This window comes from Oenanthe melanoleuca, chromosome 2 (genome assembly GCF_029582105.1).
Source record: "Oenanthe melanoleuca isolate GR-GAL-2019-014 chromosome 2, OMel1.0, whole genome shotgun sequence".
In the NCBI taxonomy this organism is placed as follows: Eukaryota; Metazoa; Chordata; class Aves; order Passeriformes; family Muscicapidae; genus Oenanthe; species Oenanthe melanoleuca.
In genome coordinates this window covers 126,659,935-126,680,832 of record NC_079335.1, presented here as the reverse complement: position 1 = coordinate 126,680,832, position 20,898 = coordinate 126,659,935, and the positions used below count along the sequence as shown (strand labels likewise).

Below are 20,898 nucleotides of genomic sequence, written 5' to 3'. Positions count from 1 at the left end.
AAGCCTGAAACCACCAATGATTTGTGTCCTGAAGCTGGTTACAGCCAGTGCTCAGTGCTGACCTTTCAGACCTGCTCCTTTCAGATTTCACAGAATAGTTTCAGCATGAAGTTGGCCTGTCAATGGACTTGGCCTATCAGTGGCAGAATGTAAAACAAATGCTTAAATATTGTTTCTCTTCAGTGTTTTAGACAGTTTGGAAATGTGTGCCCTGCAGCAGCGGTGTAAGCTTAGCTTTGCTGGCTTTTGCTGCACTCAGCAGCCATTTGGAGAGAATGCTTTGTTTCTGCCAAGGAAATATTGATACTGGTGAGAGAGAAGGGATGAATTAACCCCCTTTCCAGCTCTGGCAGGAGATGTGCTGCAGTTGCAGAACAGGCAGATGGGCAGGGTGAGCAGCCTCTGCTTTTGCACAGGTGACAGTGGTGTCCAGCCTGTGCATCCACCCAGGTGTTCCTTGACTTCTGAGAGGGGAGCTGCTTGGTGCTCCTCTTGGATTCAGTCATTTGCAAGTTGGAAGCTGGCTGTTATAAGATGATGGTGGGGATTTTTATCCTACTCCAGATTCAGTCAAGTGTCCTGAAGGCTAAAGTGCCTCCCTTCAAAATCTAATTCCAAACTATTACTGCTTCCAATCAAGACAATAATAACACGTGTTTACATGGCTCATGTTAGACCTAGACATGGAGATTTTCCAGTGGAAAAAGAAAACAGAAGCAGCAATCATGGCATTATTATCTATAGTATGTTTACAGCTTGTATTCAAAATATTTTAATCTGCTACAGGTGCCTTGTTAACCTGAAAGGAAGACCATTATCACTTTGGAACTGTTTGTCCATATCTCCTGCCCCTAGAAAAACTTTATTTCTAGATCACAGGGTTTCAAATGCTAAGAAATACTGGTTACTGATTTATTTACATCCATGTTGATTAATCAACATGGAAGTACTGCTATACTAACAGTAAATTTACATTTACATTTCAAAAAATCTTTGTTGGTAGCAAGTGTTGCAAGAACACGGAGATGACAGTGGGAAGAAGTGGAAAAGTGGAGATGACATGTGGATACGTGTCTGTGCATATGAGTTGCTTTAGGAAAAAGAAACCAATTTGTTTTATAAGAAGACTAATTAAAAACTCTTTATGCTGCAGCTCTTTATGTTTTCTCTCTGAAGCAACAGACCAAAATTATATAATTTTCTTAATTTAAGTCCAGAAAAGAAATATCATTTGGAATGAAGCGGGGGGGGCTTTTCCTCTTCTCAAGGAAGTTATAACTTGGTGGAGTTCTAGTCTTGGAGAAATGGCTTTAGTGAGAAGAAATGGGAACCCTTGTTATGCCTGGTTTGTGATTTAGTGGTGTTCTTCATTAGAGTTGACCTGGTATATGATCATTTGGCCAGATGGCACAATGCAGGCAACATATTTTAAATTTTTAATGTAGAAAAGAAAGCTTTCATCTACTGTTACAGTGGATCATAAAAAAAAAAAAAGAAAAGCTGAACTCCACAAGTTATAGCCACCCCAGTATTTCTATAAACAATTGAAGTAAGTTAGATCTCAAGGCACAAAATACCTCTAGGAAAATGGCAAAGAATAATTTATTTGAGAAGTTTTTGGAGATACTTTGGGTTAGGAAGGAAGACTCCTGATTTAATGGTTATTTCTTTTTTCTTTTTTTTAATTTTTATATTAACTGTTTTAGGATGACAAGTTTTCAAAAATTAGAATAGATTATAGGTGCTTGAATGGAATATTAAATTGTTTTTATAGGAACCGTTCAATTGACAGCAAATTAACACTGCCTATCCTTAAACACATGCAAATGTCATGGAAAAATATATTGTAGATTATTTGATGCACTTTGATTATTTAAGGCACTTCAATGTGCCTTACAATTTAGGGAGGCTCTTGGGTCTGCTTGCATCACACTTCATAACTTTTCCCTGTAGCCTGAAAATTGAAACTCTTTCTTTTCTTTCCAAGTAAAAGTCAAGTTTCTTATGGGTGAAAACAGAAGCTGAGGCCTCAAACACAGCACCTCACTAACTGTGTAATTTATAAAAATGTCATATATATTGAAATTGAAACCAGAAATGTACATGACTGGAGTATCTAAAGGTGCTGTTTGCTCATTTAGTTCTTTTGAACTAACCATAGCTTGTTTGGATGGCTCAAGCAGCAAGTGGCAGCCTTTAGCTTGGCAGAGTTGTACTTCACAGCAACAAAGAATTGAACTCCTGGGCTTTAGTGTGCCATTAAGCTCCAGTCTCACGTTTCAGTGCCTGGGAATTGATTTACTGATTTGATTTTCTGAGACATATGGTGATAGTAATAATAACACTGTATAAGCATTATTTAAAAATACAATAATATACCGGTATTGAATCTTTGGAAAGCCAGCACCAGCCAGTGCACACACACACAAACTACCATCATTTATTTTAGTTTAGTCTCATCCAATTCTGAACAAATGGAAATCAATACTGCTTGTGGATATCTGTGGCTAGACTGGAGAGAGAAGTGGCATTGTTGCCAAGAACACATTGTACAAGAAAACACAAATGTATGAATTTATGTATGTTCCCCTTTTGCCTTCCTTTTCCAGATCTTCTAGTACATTGTACAGAGATAGGCTTTTTATAGTTATTATTGTGATGTGAGTGTCCCCTATGTAAAATGCACGTGTTGTTTTCAATTTTTACATAGAAATAGAAAGTGAATGCTTATGAAGCTGAGTGCCTTTTTTGATGCTGGCTAGTGCACAGAATGTTATCGACTTTAAGCCTGTAAGAATCAACAAATGATGTTTTTTCTTTTCAGATATGTGTCACAAAGATGTCTACACGGAACTGCCAGGGAATGGATTCAGTGATCAAACCTCTGGATACAATTCCTGAGGATAAAAAAGTTCGGGTTCAGAGGACACAGAGCAGTTTTGATCCATTTGAGAAGCCAGCTAATCAAGTGAAGAGGGTTCACTCGGAGAACAACGCCTGCATCAACTTCAAAACTTCATCTGCAGGGAAGGAATCACCCAAAGTCAGGCGGCACTCCAGCCCCAGCTCTGTAAGTGCACACTCCTGACACCTCTGCACCTCCAAATGGTGGAGTTAGAGGCACCAGATAAATGTTTTCTTCCCTAAGAAGGGATTGTTTACTTGGAAACAACAAAGAGAAAGGTCATAGCTGCTCCTAAATGTCTTTTCCAAGTATTTGTTTCCATATAGAGGTTTGTTGTATGCATGTTTCCATATATTTATTAATGAAATAGGATCAGAAAATAGAACTTGAAAAATAATATTATTTATGAAATTCCTTTCAGATGTTAGTTAGGGTGTCTTACAGGATTTCTAAGCATTTTCCTCTCCTTATCCTGGTATGTCATTACAGCTGCTATAATGTTTATGCAGCAAATTTGGCAGAGGGTTGGTTATTTATGGAGAGGAATTCTTTCCCATGAAGTTTAAGAAACCACATGAATTGCCTTTTTGATTTTTAGATTTCAGTTTTAGAGAAACAGATCAGATTTTATAGATTTTGTTTACATTTTATAATTCTCTTTTGAAAATCAAGTAGTAAAAATAATATTTATTTCCCTGTTAGAAACTCTGTGAGAGAGAGGAAAGAGAGAAAAATAACAGAAGGGTTTGGCAACACATCATAATAGTTTTATTCTCAAGTATTTTGATAGAAACTAGATAAATAAAATGTCATGTCTTTAATGAATAATACCCAGAACAGATTTCCCCCAAAAGACCTTCAAAATTATTGAAAAACTATTTCTGTTATGCTTTGGCAAGAAAAATCCATAATGGTGTGACCTTTGAGTTGAAAACTACACATCTAAGGAGAATGGATGTAACACTTCAAATCTTACTCGATGCAAAGAAATTTAGAAGGTTGATTGCCTCCTCTTTTTTTATTTTCTTTCTTTTCTTTGTTTTGCTTTGTCTTCTGGACATCCTCTGTCCTCCCTACAGAAGTTTGACTGAAGCCTGTCAAACTTCTGATGAGAAATGGCAGGAGATTAATTTTCTGTAGATGAGCTGAGTTTAACCCGTGTGAATTTAGCCGGGAAGATGTCACACCTCCCGGGGACTGTCCTTTTTACAAAAGGTTACCTTTTAAAATGTAACCATCTGTAGCAAAAACAAATTTGCTTTTTCATCATCACTCGGCATTGCATGGCTGCTGCCAAAGATGTCTCTAGTGTCTTCCATCTGAGTCCATGACGAGGAATTCTTACCATAAAACTTTTACAATCATTAAGAATGGATGAATCTATTTGCACTGTGTTTACTTGTTTATGATGCCTGATTATTTTTTGGCACCACAACTACTAATGTATATGACTTTTTTGGAAGATCTTAAGTATTTTGTGGTATTAACTCTGTCCTCATCTCTGTTGTTCCTCTTAGAAGCTGTCACTAATTTCTGTTAATGTTTTTGACATTCTTCTGTTAACACTGAAGGGTTTCAGTTGCTCTATTTCCAGAATTTTTGAAGCAGATGTTTCTGAAACTGTGCTTTTGGCATCTTGTTCTTTTCCAGAGGGAAAGATGCGCTCTATCCATACTGCATCCATACAATATTCTATGATCCAGTATTTTCCTATGTAAATTACATTAATGCTTCCTCTACAGTATGCTGCTGGTTAGAGTCCTAGCTAAACATGTGCTTTGGGTAATCTTTGTCCATGGTGACTCACACAGACTTGCTGGATACAGGAGGTGCAAAGGAATTTCTTGAAATACAATTCTTATTTCTCAACTTCCTGTAATTCTCTCTGATTTTTATAGCTCTGTTTGGTGAACTCAGTTCTTCCATCTACTTGGAGGCATTGTTAGTAATTTTTCACTTTTCCTCACAAGGAAGAGAGTGTGGAATGATGAAAGTGTTCATGCCAATGGAGAGGGAAGAGCAGCTCACAACAAGAGGTGGTGTTAACCCTCTGCTGAGAAGGTCACACCCAGTCCTGCCTGCAGACCTGAGTTCAGCCATCTGAGAGACAAGATCAAGATGCTTCAACCCCATTCCCACAGCCTGAATACAAGGCTTCAAGCAGTAGATGCCCTGGTGCACATTTTGTTGAGTGATGCCCATGTGGTTAGTTGCAGAAATGTATCATTCTGTGGTTTTGAATTATACTTGATTCAACAAAGAGTTTAGAGTTTCATTTTTTTTTGTATCCCTGATGTTGTCTAGTAGATGCCCTTGCTACTTGCTCTTCTGATCATTACATCTTTTTCTTCCATGTCAGCTGCATATTCTCCCTTACTTTTGTACTTGGTTCTCTGGAAATTCTCCTCTTGTACAGGTTATACCAGTCTGAACAGGCATTTCAGTTTCTGTAAATGTTCTTGGACATGCTGTGCCCTCTGGGTCAGAAGGGCTACAGCTGTGGAGTTATGTTTCAGTCTCTGCTTTCTGTAAGCCTTATTTTAAGATATTCTGATAGAGAGATGCTGCCTTCAATTTGCATTTTCTATGCTTGATTAATGGAGGAACAGAATTAGGGGTAGCTTCCATTTAGTCCTTTCCTTTCATCATTTGAAGTCCTCTGTAGCCATCAGGTGTGGAAATAATGTCTTACAGGAGGTATCTGGCTGAGGCTTGCAGTCTCCATATCACTTATTACCTTATGCTCAGGTAAAAGTCCTTTATTTGTGTCAGAAAAATAACATTTTTCAAGATGTGACCTGCAAGACCTTGTTTATAATGCCTGGGAGTGTTAGTTTCTGCTTTGATTAATTTCAGCAGCTTTATCACCTCTCTGACAGGTATCAGTGTCAGTGTTTGGTAAAGATCACAAAATACTCTGCAGGGGTATGTTGCCCATTTTGTGTTGTCTGTACCTTTGAAATGTGCTGCACTTTGTAATGAGGAAGATGAAACACACACAGAGGTTTGGGGGAGCTGGAGCTCCATGATCCTGCCCACAGATTGTCACTTGGAAAATAAATCTCTTGCTTTTGAACATGAAATATTTTTCTGCAACTAATATCACACCTTGTTGTATTTCTGGTAGAATTCCTGTGTAGTTAATTAGTGCAGTAGTGTACAGACAGAATTTAGCACTTTGTGTTTGTTCTTGTATGAACAACAAGCTTAATTTTTGCACTTAGAACCTTTCCACCTTCTCTGCTTGTTTTCAACATAAAAAACCACCTATGACAATGATTTCTGAGCTGCTTATGCTGACTGAAATTGTATGTTATTATGGGACAAATTTTCCAGCAGAACAGAATTATTCCTTTATCACATCAGTGCAGTAGAAAGCTTGGGAAAACTTGGAGGTAGTGAAGTAGGTGTTTGCCTACCTGTGCAGCCACTGTTAGAAGGGAATTTGGCATGACAAACCTTTCTCTGATCCATCCCAACACAATATAAATGTATGTATGTATATATATAATACATATAGCTACAGTTGTGCATACTTATCCATCTCTCTGTTTCTATCTTTCTAAAAATCTCATGCTGTGTCCTTTGTCTACAAAGGCACAAAAATGCTTTTCTTCTCTCCTTAAATGAAGAATAGGTAATATTAAATAATAAACTAGACAAAATTAAAAATCACAACTGAAAAGCAAACAGGTGCCACTCTTCCCCAAACAGCTGTTTTTAAAAGATGGCTTGATCAAACTCTCCAGTGCAAGGTAAAGTTTTGGTGTATTCAGAGTACACATTTTATACACTGAAACAGTACTTTTGCACCATATGTAAATAGAATATTGCAAGCTGTATAAAGTAGCCATCTGCTCAAGATTTAGTTGTGTAGTGATACACATCAGTTTGTTCTCCTTGAATAGCTTAAGCTCCCTGGTGGTGAATTTAAATGTCATGCACAGGTATGTGTTCCTACCTGTCAGTTACTTCTTAAAAACAAAATCAAGCAAAACACTAACATTCTGCTAACTCAGATAAATGTAAAAACCCCAAACATTCAAATAAAAATAATTGGATAAGCAATGCTTTACTGCACTGAATCTGCACTCTATTTGGGAGAACAGCCTTTCTTCACTTTCTGTAACTTTTATTAATTTTCAGTCCTGATACATGCAACTTCCCTCCCAAAAGTACAAGCCAAAAACCATCAATCCTATAATGATCCTACTGATCCTGTTAGTGCATTGAAAATTAGTTGTGTAAGAAATCTAGCTCTAAAATAGACACTAGTGTCAGGATTTTTTCTGAAAGTCAGGCATCATTTCTGTCTGCTCAAATAAACACTTGCTGTGGGATTCTTGTCTCCCTTCCTCTTCAGGTGTTTGCAACATTCTCCAGTTAGGAACTGTTAGGAGCAGTTAGGAACTGTTAATTCCTAGGTACTGCACCCTTCCTGGTTGATCTGTTTTATGGAGGTAAGATAATTTCAGAGCTCATTGTAGACAGTGGAGTTTTCCTTACTGGCACAAAGGGAGTGTTAATAATAGTTAACCTAAAGGATACTCTCTAGATGAAAAGGCAGATAGATTGTGGCAGTTGAGCCAGCTCCTGTGCTCTAATAGCCTGGAGAAGAAGAGCACGGCTTTAAAAACTGCATCCTTCTCAGAGAGCACTGTGGTCTCTTCTGCCCAGGTTGCTGTTAATTTCTGGCTGTGTGTTAAAGGGTTAGGAAGATGCAAGAACAGAATGGGATCAGAGAGTGGGAGAACTGAGACATGCTTGGTTTGAATGCTTGCACATCTTTGTATCCCTTGAACATTGCCCTAGAAAACAGTCCAGCTTTCAAGATATGGTCTATTGGCCTATTATTATAGGTTGGATACAGCCTTTTATTAGTGTGAAAACTGCATATGGTTTTGTGAAAGAAGGTGAGAAAGAAGACAAAATGATTAAAAAGTAATTATTATCTTTCATTCTTGTGATTTAATCTCAGTAGATTTAATCTTGTGATTTAATCTTGGCCTGTGTTTTACTCTCAGGTTTTTCTAACAATCAATTTATTTCTTTTGAGGTGTATAACAAAGCAGATATTCACTTTTGATTTTTTTTTTTAACTTACAGAGGTACTGTGAAAATATTTTTCTCTTAATGATAGTTTTATATTGAAGTTTAATATCCTCCTGTTAAAAAAAAAAGGATCTATTTAAAACTTAGACTCGCGAGTGTGACAGTTAAGTGTGACATTCACAAGCTGTTCTGCAGTTATGAAAAATGCATGAGAACATAACCCACACAGCTTCTATAGGAATAGTCAGGTGATTTGCAGTGTAATTTTCCATTAAAACCTCTTTATTGCATAGATTTTGAAAAATCCTGAGAAAGAGAAGTGTTCAGGTGGTGATGCAGTGCAAGGATTCATACTGCAAGACCTTGGATTGAGCCTGTTATTTCTCCTGCAGGCTGCATCAATGAAAGAGCCATTTGAAACAACCTGGTCAGAAAAGACAGTTTTTTCTCATTTCTTTTTTTCTTTGTTATTTTTAAAACTCTCACATCATTTTGAAATACTAGCTTCTTCTATTTCTGTACTCAACATTTTGGCATACTCTTTCTATCCCTGTTACTATGATCTGGATTTCCTTATCCAGAGGGGAAAAAATATCTAATCTTGGTTACTGCAAGCCATGCTGCTAAAAATGCTCACTTCTGTGCTCAGTGGTGCTCTTAGACTAATCTAGCACTGGAAAAAATGTAAGCTGATAACAAGAATGCTGCCTATTAAAAACCATTTTCAAGAAAAGTGAAACGTGAAGGCAAGCAAGCGAAATTCCCAGTGAGTTTCCTGAAGGGAAAGATCTGCATTGTTCTGTGCTCCAGTGGCCAGTGTCCTCTTGGGGATAACATGATCTACCACAGCCTGTGCTGACTTCCACAGTGACTTGGGACTGTGATCTAGAGGCATGAGGATCTTTACTCCCTTTTGTCTCAGTAATTAGTTTAGCTTTCCCATTTGAGTTATTTGAAAGATTTTCTGGAGCATGAAAGTTCCCTTTGCAGAGTTTTCCAGTTGTATCAGTTTCTTGCTGCCTGGTTGTTTACTGCCTATTTAACTTTTTGCTGTTAGATAGTTCAGTCTTGGTCACATATGCATCTAGGTGTTGGGATTTTGGAAATTGAGGTTTTTTTGTAGAAAATGAGGAGCTCTAACATGGAGCACCAGGCTTCTTTTTCCTAACTAATCCCAGTGATGTTTAATACATAGAAGAGTTGTCAAGCACTGCAAAAAGGCTGCCCAGGGAAGTGGTTGAGTCACAATCCCTGGAGATATTTAAAAGATGTGTATAGATTTGGTGCTTAGGGACATATGTGGTGGGCTTGGCAGTGTTAGGATTAGAGTTGGACTTGGTGATCTTTAAAGCCTTTTCAAACCTAAATAATTCTGTGATCCTCTGTTGGTGTTTTAGAGGGTTAAAAAGCAGTAAGGAGGAGCAAGAGAAATAGAAAAATAATAGCTATAGAAGTATTGTGAGGTTAGATCTTCAAAAAGAAGCTTTGAAAAAACTTACCAAAACACATGTTCAGCTAAAACCAGTACTCTTTTCCATTGAGAAATATTGTCTGGGTCAAACTGGGGGACTGCACCAGTTATGTAAAATACAGGGGAATTCTTGTGAGTGTGCTGCTTGTGATGTCTGTGAGTGGCTGATGCAAGCACTGTGCATGTGGTGTGCTCTGGATATGTCTCACTCACTGTGTGTATTTCTGTCAACCACATCCCAGGCAGAGTGAGGGACTCCTGTGACTTAACAAACACAAATCTCTGTGTATATATATATTCCTGTGTATTTTACCAGAAGGAATTAAATACTTTGGAAGAAGAAATTGTAGTTAAAAGTGAATTTTCCAGATTTGATTTTAATATTAGCATTTAATAAAAAAGCCACCAACCTTGCTGTAACAAATAACATTTTTTATTTATTTATTTGAAATCTGAATAATGAAATTCATATCTATGAAGCTGAAAAAATATCCATATCAATGGGGTACTGTAATAAAAAAGGAAAGTAGGCTGAAATGGTTATAGTTTTCAGCAGTCATGTAGAATTTAAAATTATTTAGATTCCTTTATTTAGATTCCTTTGAGTTTAAAACTTAAGTTTTGAAAAGTTTTGCATTTTTGCATTATTTCTGTCTTCACCTCCTTTATAATCCAGAAATAAAAGGAAATATAAAAAGTGTCTGAACTTCTTAACTTTATAGGCAATTTGTAATTAGAAGTTTGAATTAGTGCATGAGATTTCATTTTTTTAAAAATGGAGAAAATATTGGGGAAATGATAAAGCTGTCTCACTTCATTGTCTAAAGTAATTGCAGTATGATGAGTGTTTTGGCATTTTGTTAAGAAGTATCACACAAATTATTTATATTATTATATCTATTCTTTTGCCTCAGAATTTATTTAAATCTTTTTTTTATGAAATCCCACGAAGTGCTTTTCTCTACCACTCATCTTCCAAAACTGTAAGCCTTTTAAGATTACAAATGCAAGGAAAACCATTTTCAGGGAGGTGTCATGGGGGAGAGCCTGGGCATCCAGTGTGATGGAGCAGAGCTGAGCTCCACCCAGGGCTGCTGTAAGCTGGGAAGGAAGGTGTCAGCCCTGGGCTTTGCTGCATCTGGGGTGGCTCAGCTGTGGGGTTTGGGCTCTTTCTGGGCTCACACCCAGCCTGAGCAGGCACAAGGGGAGGGTGCAGGTCAGCCTTGCTTGGCAGAGCTGAGCCCAGGGCTCTGGAGTGAGCTGTCCCAGCCAACACCAGCTTTAGAGCTCTGCCTGTTCTTGGTGAGGATGCAGCAACTTCCAGGAGAATGAGTCAAAAGTCATGACTTCCAGTCTGTGCTGCTGGCAGCTGGACTGGGGAGAAATGAGCTTGAGGTTGTAGGAATAATTACTGTTGATGTGGTAATGGATTAAAGGCATCCTGTTTCCTATCAAGATCTTAGGGCTTTACATGTTGTTGTGACCTTTAGATTATGGTTTCCAGAGGTAGAGAATAAAAGTAAATCTCAGTGTGAAAATAAGAATGGATGTGAAACACATGTAGGCACTGTGTCCTTTCTCTGTGTCTCTGTGAGGAAGCCAACAGTGAACTATTCACTGTTAACTAGGGCAGCATTTCCACTCCAAACAAAGCTACTCACTGTGTGTTCATTGCAGCCTGCAATTTGGGAAATACTCTGCACTCCCTCTTCATTATATGCAGTACATTTAAACATCTAACTACTTTTTTCCTGAATTTTTTTTTAATCTTTTTGCATTAGTCCATAATTGGATAAGTAAATGAGAAGGCTACTTGAATAAGTATTTTAGTCACATCTATAATAAAAATGGAATTAAAAAAAAATCCTAAAATTTGTTTTTAACCAGGTAGAATGCCTTTTTAAGCACAGATTGGAAGCCAAGAATATTACTGCCTTATCTATAATGAAGTGTTCAAAATAATGTAGCAGGAAAAAGATCTGAGAGTTTTGTTATAACAAATTAGTAAATCTACTAATGCTTAGGAATTGGATAGCAAGGTAATAGGTTGTTGTTTCTACTGGAGAGAGGTGAAAGGGCTCAATTTTTCAAACACATGTGTGTATGTCCTTATGTCATTCAAAAGAAGGCTGGAATGTTGATATCAAATAAAGGTGTGTAGTTGCCAAAGTACCAGAATTTTTGCATAGGGCAAATGAAGAATAGTAGAGAAAAGAGAACATTTGCATTTTCTGGCTAATGGTTAATTGTGTGGGGTGGACAAGTATGAGGCACCAAACGAGCTTACCTGGGATGCCCCTGCCTATTTAAACAGAAGCAATTTTTAGGGTCAGTTGATTTAAAACTTTCAACCATGGCTTAGCAAGGATTTACACACAGATGTGCCCTGTACTGTACTGTTAGTTTCCTTTCAAAAAATGGATACATTAATCCTTCTGGTAAATCAGACATAGGATCCTGAATGTGAGGGGAGCATGTGCACAGCTGCACGTGGCTCATCCCAGCTGAATTCAACCTTAACCATCCCAAGTTTGCTTGTCTGCCCTTCTCTGCAGCATTTAACAAGAGTGCTGTCAAATCACTGTGTGTGATTTGAGCATTAGTGCTGACCCTCCAAGCTTTCTCTATGATCTCTTGGTTGGTTTAGGACAGGAGGGATGTCTGAGCACTGCAATCTAAAAGATGTGTAGGTGACACTGAGGGCAGCTGCAGGTCAGTTTTTTGCAGTGTCTGTCTGGTCTTGGAGAAAAAATAACATTGCCTTTTCTTCCAGACAACTGGAAAATAAGGAAATGTGGGAAAATAGGATGCACTTCAAAAAAGTCAAATGTTTTCTCTGAATTTCAGAATGGAAAGTTTTAATGTCAGGTGAATTTCTTTTTTTGCAGAGTTGATTTGTTCTCTGTTAGTACTGTATAAAAGGTGGGCAAGTATCAGTCTGTCACAAATGCCAGCTGAGCTATCTGGCCCCTGGAGCAAGAATCATTCCTTAGCTTAGCTCAGTTTTAGACTCTTCACTTAGGCTGCAAATATTAAGGATACAGGACTTTTATCCACGATGTAAAATGTACATTAAAGCATGATGTGATTATATCCACATCTGAAGACTGTAATCATAATTCAGATGACATGGCTACAGATGCTTTCCTGTAGCATTTGACCATTCTCTGAACAATGATTGATTTAATGGGACACTGACTACTTAGAGCAATGTTCTTGGATGGGCTTTAGTCTAAAAAAATAAGAAATAAAAATATGACTAAATAGCTTTATTAGTCTGATTTTGTAGGGCAGATTAAGGCTGCTGTTTAGATCTCTAAACATAGATAAGATGCTTTAGTTAATGGTCTTTTTCCCTCTATGAAGTGATATATGTGAAAAATAAAACAGAACCATCTCTTTGATTGAGAACAAAATCCTTTTGATAGATCCAGTGGTGCAAGTGTGTGGTTGATATTAGCAACTACCATCTGGGTTATTGAATAAATATTTTTCTTTCCCTCTATTAATGACTTTTTTGTTGTTGATTACTGAGAATAGACATGTCTGTGAGCCTTGATAATAATATTTGGTCTCTAAAGGCTGAATCAAGACAGTTCATGGTATGGGTGCCATGCTGAAAGGTCTTCTTTTTTGTTTTGTTTAGCCTACAAGCCCCAAGTTTGGAAAAGCAGACTCATATGAAAAACTGGAAAAACTAGGGGAAGGGTCCTATGCTACAGTATACAAAGGAAAAAGCAAGTAAGTGGTGTTTTCTTTTTACTATATTTTGTGTGTAAATGAAGACAAGCAGCAAGTGTCAACTGCTGTTGCTGAGCAGGTACATAGATCCCTGTGAATCAAAGTGCTGCTGCCTGCCACATGCTCTAATGAAAGGGCTGAGACCATATTGCACAGCTAGGATATTGCCTTCACACCAGAACAAGATGAAATTCTCATTAATCTGACTTCTTTTGCACTTTAATGTTGTACTGCTTTCTTGCTATCCATACCAAATTAATTTCTAGGGGTAAAAGCAAAATATGCTGTCAAGTAGAGTTTTATGGTAGTCTGAATATATAGAATATATATAGAATATATATAGAATAAATTGTTCATTTTTGTTTATCATTATTAAAAAACTTCAATAAAACAACATGAAGGAAATGCATTGAATTTTGGACTACTCTAGGTTTAGTTTGTTTAAAAGAGTCTATTTACAATAGTTGCAGCTACTGTACCTCAAAATAATTTACTTTATACATGTCACATATTTTTTCAGCCAATTTAATGTTATTTGTTGCAGCTTTTTTATCCCCAAATGCCCTAAGTGCTTTTATATTGCATAAAATAACTCAGTAAACACACTTAAAATATACTTGTTCAGCCAGTGCTTACATTTAGAGTTATCCATTGTGAAGCAGAGTTTCTTGTGCCATTTGACATGTTTAATGAAGTTTTCATAATTAGATTCCCAATAATAGCAAAACAGTTCTGAAAGGGGGATTTGGTACATGTGATATCTTTATTTAAAAACTTCGGTTAGTCAATGATACATGAGGCAACACTGCCATTCCAGCTGAGAATACCATGATGGTCATGGCACAGAATAACTGCTGAAAACCAGAAAAACATTTTCCAGGGTCATTAACTTGGTTAGGTACTGAAAATGATCTTTTTTTCACTGAATATTTGTAATAAATCAGAATGAGGGTTGCCTCATCTCTCAATGGCTTACTTAGGTATTGACAAGCATAATGACAGCTGATAGGAATAAAAACATGTTCTAAATGTAGAAGAAATATTCACACTTCTGCCATGCCACAGCAGGTATTGTCTTTCACTGGCAGCTTTCTTCAAGGAAATGCTATTATGTTGTGTTGTTAATGGCTCAGCTATGCATTACCATAAGTTCCAGACATTATACATGTGTAAGCTTTTTATTGGGGTCTATGTAATATGAGAAAGCAGTATAGATTTCAGCTTGAGCCTAATTACTAAAACCCTTTAGTAAAATCACAGTGAGTATCTGATGACAGTCAGTCCATATGTCTCAGCTTTCAGTAAGACTGAACCAAGGCAACAGTCACTGGATGTCCTGTCAGTCAGTGGAACAGACTGAAATTTAAAAGCAAAGCAAAACCCTTCCCTGAAGCTATTGCATTAATAGTGAACATGTTATGAAATGTAGATTGGTTAGAAATACTCATTTTAGTAGAGCTGCCTGCAAATCTGAAAGAAATACTTCAGTGATTTTAATGGTACTTGAATAATAAATTGAAATTACTGGGCACACTGCTTTCTCCATTATAAACAGCTGGCTCTGAATAAGTAGTGAGACTTAAAACAATTATATCTGACCTTGTCCTGTTGCTTTGTAACATCTGCAAGGTCTTTAAAATGTGTTCTGAAAAAAAATATATGTAACCAGGGTGTGGATGAGAATTCATATGCAGAGAGTATTTCTACTGTTATAGTAGTGTTCCTTCACCTGTTTGAATTTGACTTTTTTTACCCCACTGAGAATTGAATAATTTCCATATTATCCAGCACTATCCAGATTCAGCACCTCCAGTCCAGGCTTCTGTTTATTGAACTAGAGAGACAGTTAAATTACTTCCCAGCAGGAAGAGATATTTGAGAACTTGGGAAACACTACAGGTGTTATCTGCTATTTCAAAAGGACTTGTTTGTTGAGGTAATGCAGCCCTGTTACCCCTGTGCCTGTGGGAGGGTGAGGAATCTCTGGTATCCCTGCAGAAGGAAGAGCATCACTGCTGTGATGTACTCTTGGTGAGCAGGTGTGGGGTGAATGCATGGCCCAGCACTGGCTCTGGCCCATCCCTGCAGTATTTGAGATGTGCAAGTGTGGCACTTAGGGTTGTGTTTAGTGGGGGGCTTGGCAGTGCTGGGTTAATGGTTGGACTCAGTGATAGAGGTCTTTTCCAGCCTAAACAATTCCATGGTTCTATGGCTGAGACCTGAACCTGGCTGCTGCTTTTCAGACAGGTTAACTCTGATTGTCTATAGCTTTATCTTAAAATGATATAGGAATAGGTAATTTTTTATTTTTCTAGACTCTGATATGGGTATGTAGGGTGAGACTGTGATATGCATCACTGTGTTCTCCTGCCTGCAGACTCAGTGGGAATACCAATGAGCAAAAGAGGTCTCTTTATTTAGGTATGCTCCCAGTTTGACTGCTAAAGGATTAATCTCTTGTGGCACAATGTAGAATGCAGACACATGATAGAAAAGCTGGAGCTGATAGTACACAATGAGTGGATTTTGATCAAAATGTTTAAGAATCCCTAATAACCAACTCTAATGATTGGTTTCTTCATTTTGCCAAAATGTTTCTGAGATGTGTCCTTAACTGCAGGTGAAGATGGAAAATTTAAGATTGTATTGAGCTATTTTGAATGATGCTTTGTACTCAGAATTATTTTGCTCATTACTTGTCACCAGCTGCATGTAGCAAGTAGTAGAGTTGGAGTTTTTATGCATTTCCTGAGATACATTTCAGCTTTTAAAATTATTTCCCCTGCTAATCATAACGTTGGAATAAAACCTTCTCAATATTAGCATACTATTTGGAGAGTCTAAAAGATGCATTTCTGCCTGAAAAGACACAAAATCAGCCATTTCCCTTCCTAAAATTTAAGGTAATATGTGCAGTAACTTGCTTTCAGAACCATCCTGGCTTTTTGCACTTTGAGCAGGATAAATGGTACCAAGCCCTTGTCTTCCTATAAAACCCATTGCTTTTCTATCTTTTTGAGCATCTGTGGTTGTATTCCAGGAAATTGAAATGAAATGGGCTAATTCCTTTTACTGGATGATGGATTTCTCTTTCTGTAGTCAGATAAAAATGAATCCCTGGGGTGAAGAAGCAGCAGAGTGAAGAGGACTGTGTTATTGAGGAAAGTGAAGCAGTATTCTCTTAGGCTGGGCTTTTTTGTTTGTGGGAGAAACAGCCAAGCAGTCATTTATTTCTGGCTGACAGTTGCTTCAGTAGGTAAATCTCTTTGATTTCATGTGTTGCCCGTCAGACGTGTGTAGTGAAACTCATCTTGGCATGTTCATTTTCTACTTTCATTCAGGCTAGATTCTCATATTTTACTTAGTTGTGTAAAGTCACAGGAGGCTGCTTACTGCATGAAATTCAGAGGACTTTGAAGGGATTTATTTTAATGCAAAATTTTAGAGAAGCGGGCTGAGTAATTTACTGTTAACACTGTAAAAATGATGCAAGTTCCATTGACTCTGTATCTGATTAACACCTTGGACGTTTGCCATGCAGTAGGTGCAGAGCAATGGGTGGCCTTTGAATTCCTGTGTCATTTCACTGTGTGGCTGAGCTGAGGAAGTGCTGCCTGTGTACTGACATGTTGTCTTCCTGCTGTCGTTGCCCTTCTTCCCTCTTGAGCCTGATGATAAATTTACCTGGGATCTGGTTGATCTGTGGCACGTAAATGTTGATGTGAGTTGTGAGTCTGGAGATGAAGCTGGTGACAGCACAGGGGAGCTGCTGCCAACCAGAGCCCCTTGCAAAGCAGCATGGAGCCCTTGTGTTCCCCCACTGGGAACTCTGCATATTGCACTTGAGGGAAAAACCTGTGCTTTTGGCAATTTGATGTGTTGGCGTGCTTTCCATCCTCTCCCGCTGTGTTCAGTTGCCCTTCAAGGCAAAGAATTAAAAAGGATTCCCTCAGTTAAATTTGAGAGGTACTGCCAGTGCTATCTCCACTGTGATCTAATCTGCTCCTTGAATGCCCATGTGATTTTTTATTGTACCTTTACCTTTTTGGGCACCTTTACTGGATTGCATGTGCTCACAGTATTGCAAAAATGTGTAGAATTTGTAACAGCTCCATCAAGACATTTTCGCCTATTTTCCCCATCACAAAATGACATAATTTCAACTTACTCTTAATAACACACTTATTCTAATGAATTCTGATCCCTATCCTTTTTAACTATTAGTAAAAGAAATCAGTAGAGCAAAGAGAAGAGCACAGATAGAAGCTGGTGCTGTCAACAAGAGCTCAAAGGCTGCAGAGATAGGGCAGTACTTCCATCCAGGCACCTCTCCCATTTCAGTTCAAAATCTGATTTTTTTTTATTTTCAACTTGTATCCAAAGATAAAACGTATTTTTTCAGGGAGCTGTGGGATTTGACATTTATCTCCATCAAAGGCAGTACCTTTTACTATTCCCCTTAAAAAATCAATAGGGAGTTCACGGTGCAAAGTGGAGAGAAATCATGCTCAGGCAGACACCATGTTCTGTACTGGATTGTTTCCATGCTGTGTTATTCTTGAGGCATCAGGGAATCTTTGAATAATCAGGGGGAGCTACCTCTGTTTGTTATTGGCATGATGTATTGCAGTGTGTTATGAATATAGCTGACCATAATATTTCATAAATATGTGTGTGGACGGCTGCTCACAGGAAAAGGGGTGGTGTGTGTATTTTGGTTTTTGTATTTATGATGCTGAGGATGGCTGACAGGACTAATTGCTGTTCTGACTTTTGGTTCTGAAGTTGCAGAATTTCTTTTGTTTGCCATGAAATCTCTTTGACTCTTTGATTGTCTTTTATGTTCAATCTGTTGCAAGTGCCATATGCTTGTGATGGTCAAGCTGCCATTTTTTAGTCATTCCCCAAGCTTTACTCTGTGCCCTTGTGAGGGGTTGTGTTCATAAGTTTCGTGTACAACAGTCCAGTTCCCTGGAAAGTTTTTCTTCATGTTATGGGCAATTTATTTAGACTGATATTTCAAAATTATTCTGATTCATGTTGCCTTAATGACCTAAACTTTCTTAACCTTTTCTTTATTTCTTGAAAATTGTGTGAAATTAGTGTTCTACAAAGGAAGTCCTCTTTTCATCTGAGGATAACAGATGGCTGGAAAAGGAATACATATTCATGGGTTACAAAAATGCACTTTATGGTTACCAACTAGGCTGTCCTTTTTCCCCCCCTTCATTTTTTAACTTACTTCCTTAACTGATTTTTGTCGGCAAGTTATGGCATGGGATTATAAAATGTGTACATAAATGCTCTTTAAAAATCTCTAGCATTGTAGATCTTTAATAAAAATAATAAGTAAAGTTGAATTAGATAGAAAACTAATGACAACTAGATGCTCAACTAAAATACCAAATGGTGGAAAAAATTATTAAAGCAGAATAAGTACAAAAATAAGTTGCTAGGGTTCTAACTAGAAGATGAATCATTGACTATATTGATCACTTACTGAGTGAATTAAAAGAAAGATTGGGAAATTTTTTCCATAGTTGAATATATAAAAAGAACATCACACTATATGTGCTGTGCTTCAACCTACAAAGCAGTGTAAGGAGATGACTTAATATTTTATCTCACATAGCAGGGTACAAAACTGAAGAAAGTAAGTCTATTATATTACTTAGCCAGGAGTGCCTTGGAAAAATTGGTAGAAAAACTAGGATAGAATATAATGATATTACATACATGTAGTGGAGTTGTTGCACAGCCCCTGTGCTTAGATGAGCTGCTGAGTTTGGGCTGATGTGAGCTGGGGTGGGATGAGGGACCTGGAGGTAAATCCTTACCTGCCCCTGTCCAGGTGAGGGCTGTTTGTGACAGACTGCTGTGACTCCTGAGTAACAGTGACAGCACTAATTAATAATTTAAATCCTTCATCACTCATGAAACTCTTTGATCTTCTGTTTTTTCAGCCCTAATAAATGTCAGCATTATGAAGTATCTTTAATCCACTGGCTTCTACTAAGACAAGGTGACTTTTGTCTAGGATGAGGTTAAAAGATGGTGGGATTCAAAAAGAGAAATTCAGGGTTTGTGTTAGTCCCCTGAGAATTTACATGGTAGGGCTTTAGCAGGACTGGGAGTGGCTTTTGTAAACTAGAAATGTGAGTCCTTTTTAGTAAGAAAAATAGAATATAAGCCATGTTTACACTGAACTGTCTTTTATATTAATGATTAAAAGAAGTGTTTCCCTCAATGTGGAATTAGTTATTTGTTGGTAGAATAATCAGAGGTGACTAAACCTGCAGTGAATGTGCTTCTGTCAGGTTAGTTCAAAGGAAATTTCTGGCAGAGCCTGGTTTCATTAGGTCTCCATGGTCTGTTTGGAGTTCTAGGTGTCTGTTTCTGACATTAATATTACTACAGAGTAGATCTAATTAGATATTCTCAAGGTTTGATCATCAAACTTTGAGATTTTCCTGTAAATGAATATTTAACAATTGAAATTTTCCTTTTGAAATTAGTTTCTTGAAATTTGTGTCACAAATTAGAGCATCATCCCTATCATCTACTGATTTTTCTTTACAGAAGTGTTCCCAAGCTTAGCACTTGCTCAAATTATGAGCTCCACTTCAACTCCAGCCAGTGGTAAAACTCAGTATTAAATAAACAGATTGAAATCAGAATTGGCAGATTTTATGCTAATTGACTCTTTTAAATGTGTATATTTGGAACATTTATTTCATCTAAATATATCTGAAGAACTTGAGAAAATAGTGTTATTGTACTCTATTGTTCTCTATGTGGCATCATCAGCATTATCCCCAGTGAAGCCAATTAAGTCATCAGTTACTTTATATTCATCAGTATTGTATGTTCTTAATGACACATTAAAGCATTAAATAATTTCCAGTCTTCTTTACTTTCTCATGAATGGTCATTTTTTATAAATGTGTTTATTTTGCTTGTGCTGATATATGCTGGTTTAGAAAATTCAGAATGACATATTATATTAGCATTTTTATAATATCTGGCTCATTTGTATTTTTTATAATATGCAGGCTTTTACTTTATGCTGCATAAAGCAATTTGGACAATTTTTCTTTTTGCCTACATTGCATATATAATCAGAAATGTATTAGAAGAGATTATATAATGTTAAAGTGCTGAATTTCCATGAATTGGAAAACTGTCCATCAGCTGCAGGTAATTTGCCTAAAGTATTTTTATGTGATAATTAGAGAGGCTTTAGTACTTCTGTATTTTTGCTGAAGGTTTTCCAATGAGAAAGAGAAAGTGAGCTAGTTTAGGAGGGAGGATGGCTTAGAAAATAGGAATTCTTTAGTCAATATTGTCCTTAATAGGAACTAATGAGGCAGTTGACAGGATGGGCATAAGATGATAAGTGTAATCTTTGACACAGTGGAGTGTATTGTTTCAAGAAGGTGTGAAATTGTTTGCTTTGGACAGTGAGTAATAGAGGTGGTTTAATGAATCCTAGATGTTAAAAGAGTGAGCAGTGTTGCCTTTTCAAAGGCAGTCTGCTTGTCAGTTTTTTGCTTCTATTTGAAAATAATGAAAATACTGAGCATGCTTTGAAAGTTGTGGAAGATGAATGTGAATTAATATCTGGAAGGAGTTCTGCTAACCTTATCTGATCACTTCTGAAGTCTGCAAAGACAGGTATTGATAGGTTGCAGAGGTAATTTTACCCAGGTTTCCTTTTGTCAGTCTTGTT

General features: G+C 37.3%; 1 protein-coding gene across 2 annotated transcripts in view; it reads left to right on the top strand.

The window, feature by feature from the left end:
- The window catches only part of CDK14 (cyclin dependent kinase 14), a 336,272-nt gene that overhangs the window by 77,653 nt on the left and 237,721 nt on the right, over positions 1-20,898 (top strand). For both annotated transcript variants that reach the window (XM_056483748.1, XM_056483747.1), the window contains exons 3-4: positions 2,825-3,070; positions 13,075-13,169. In XM_056483748.1, coding sequence (XP_056339723.1) covers positions 2,825-3,070; positions 13,075-13,169 — 341 coding nt within the window. The remainder of the gene's footprint in view (positions 1-2,824; positions 3,071-13,074; positions 13,170-20,898) is intronic.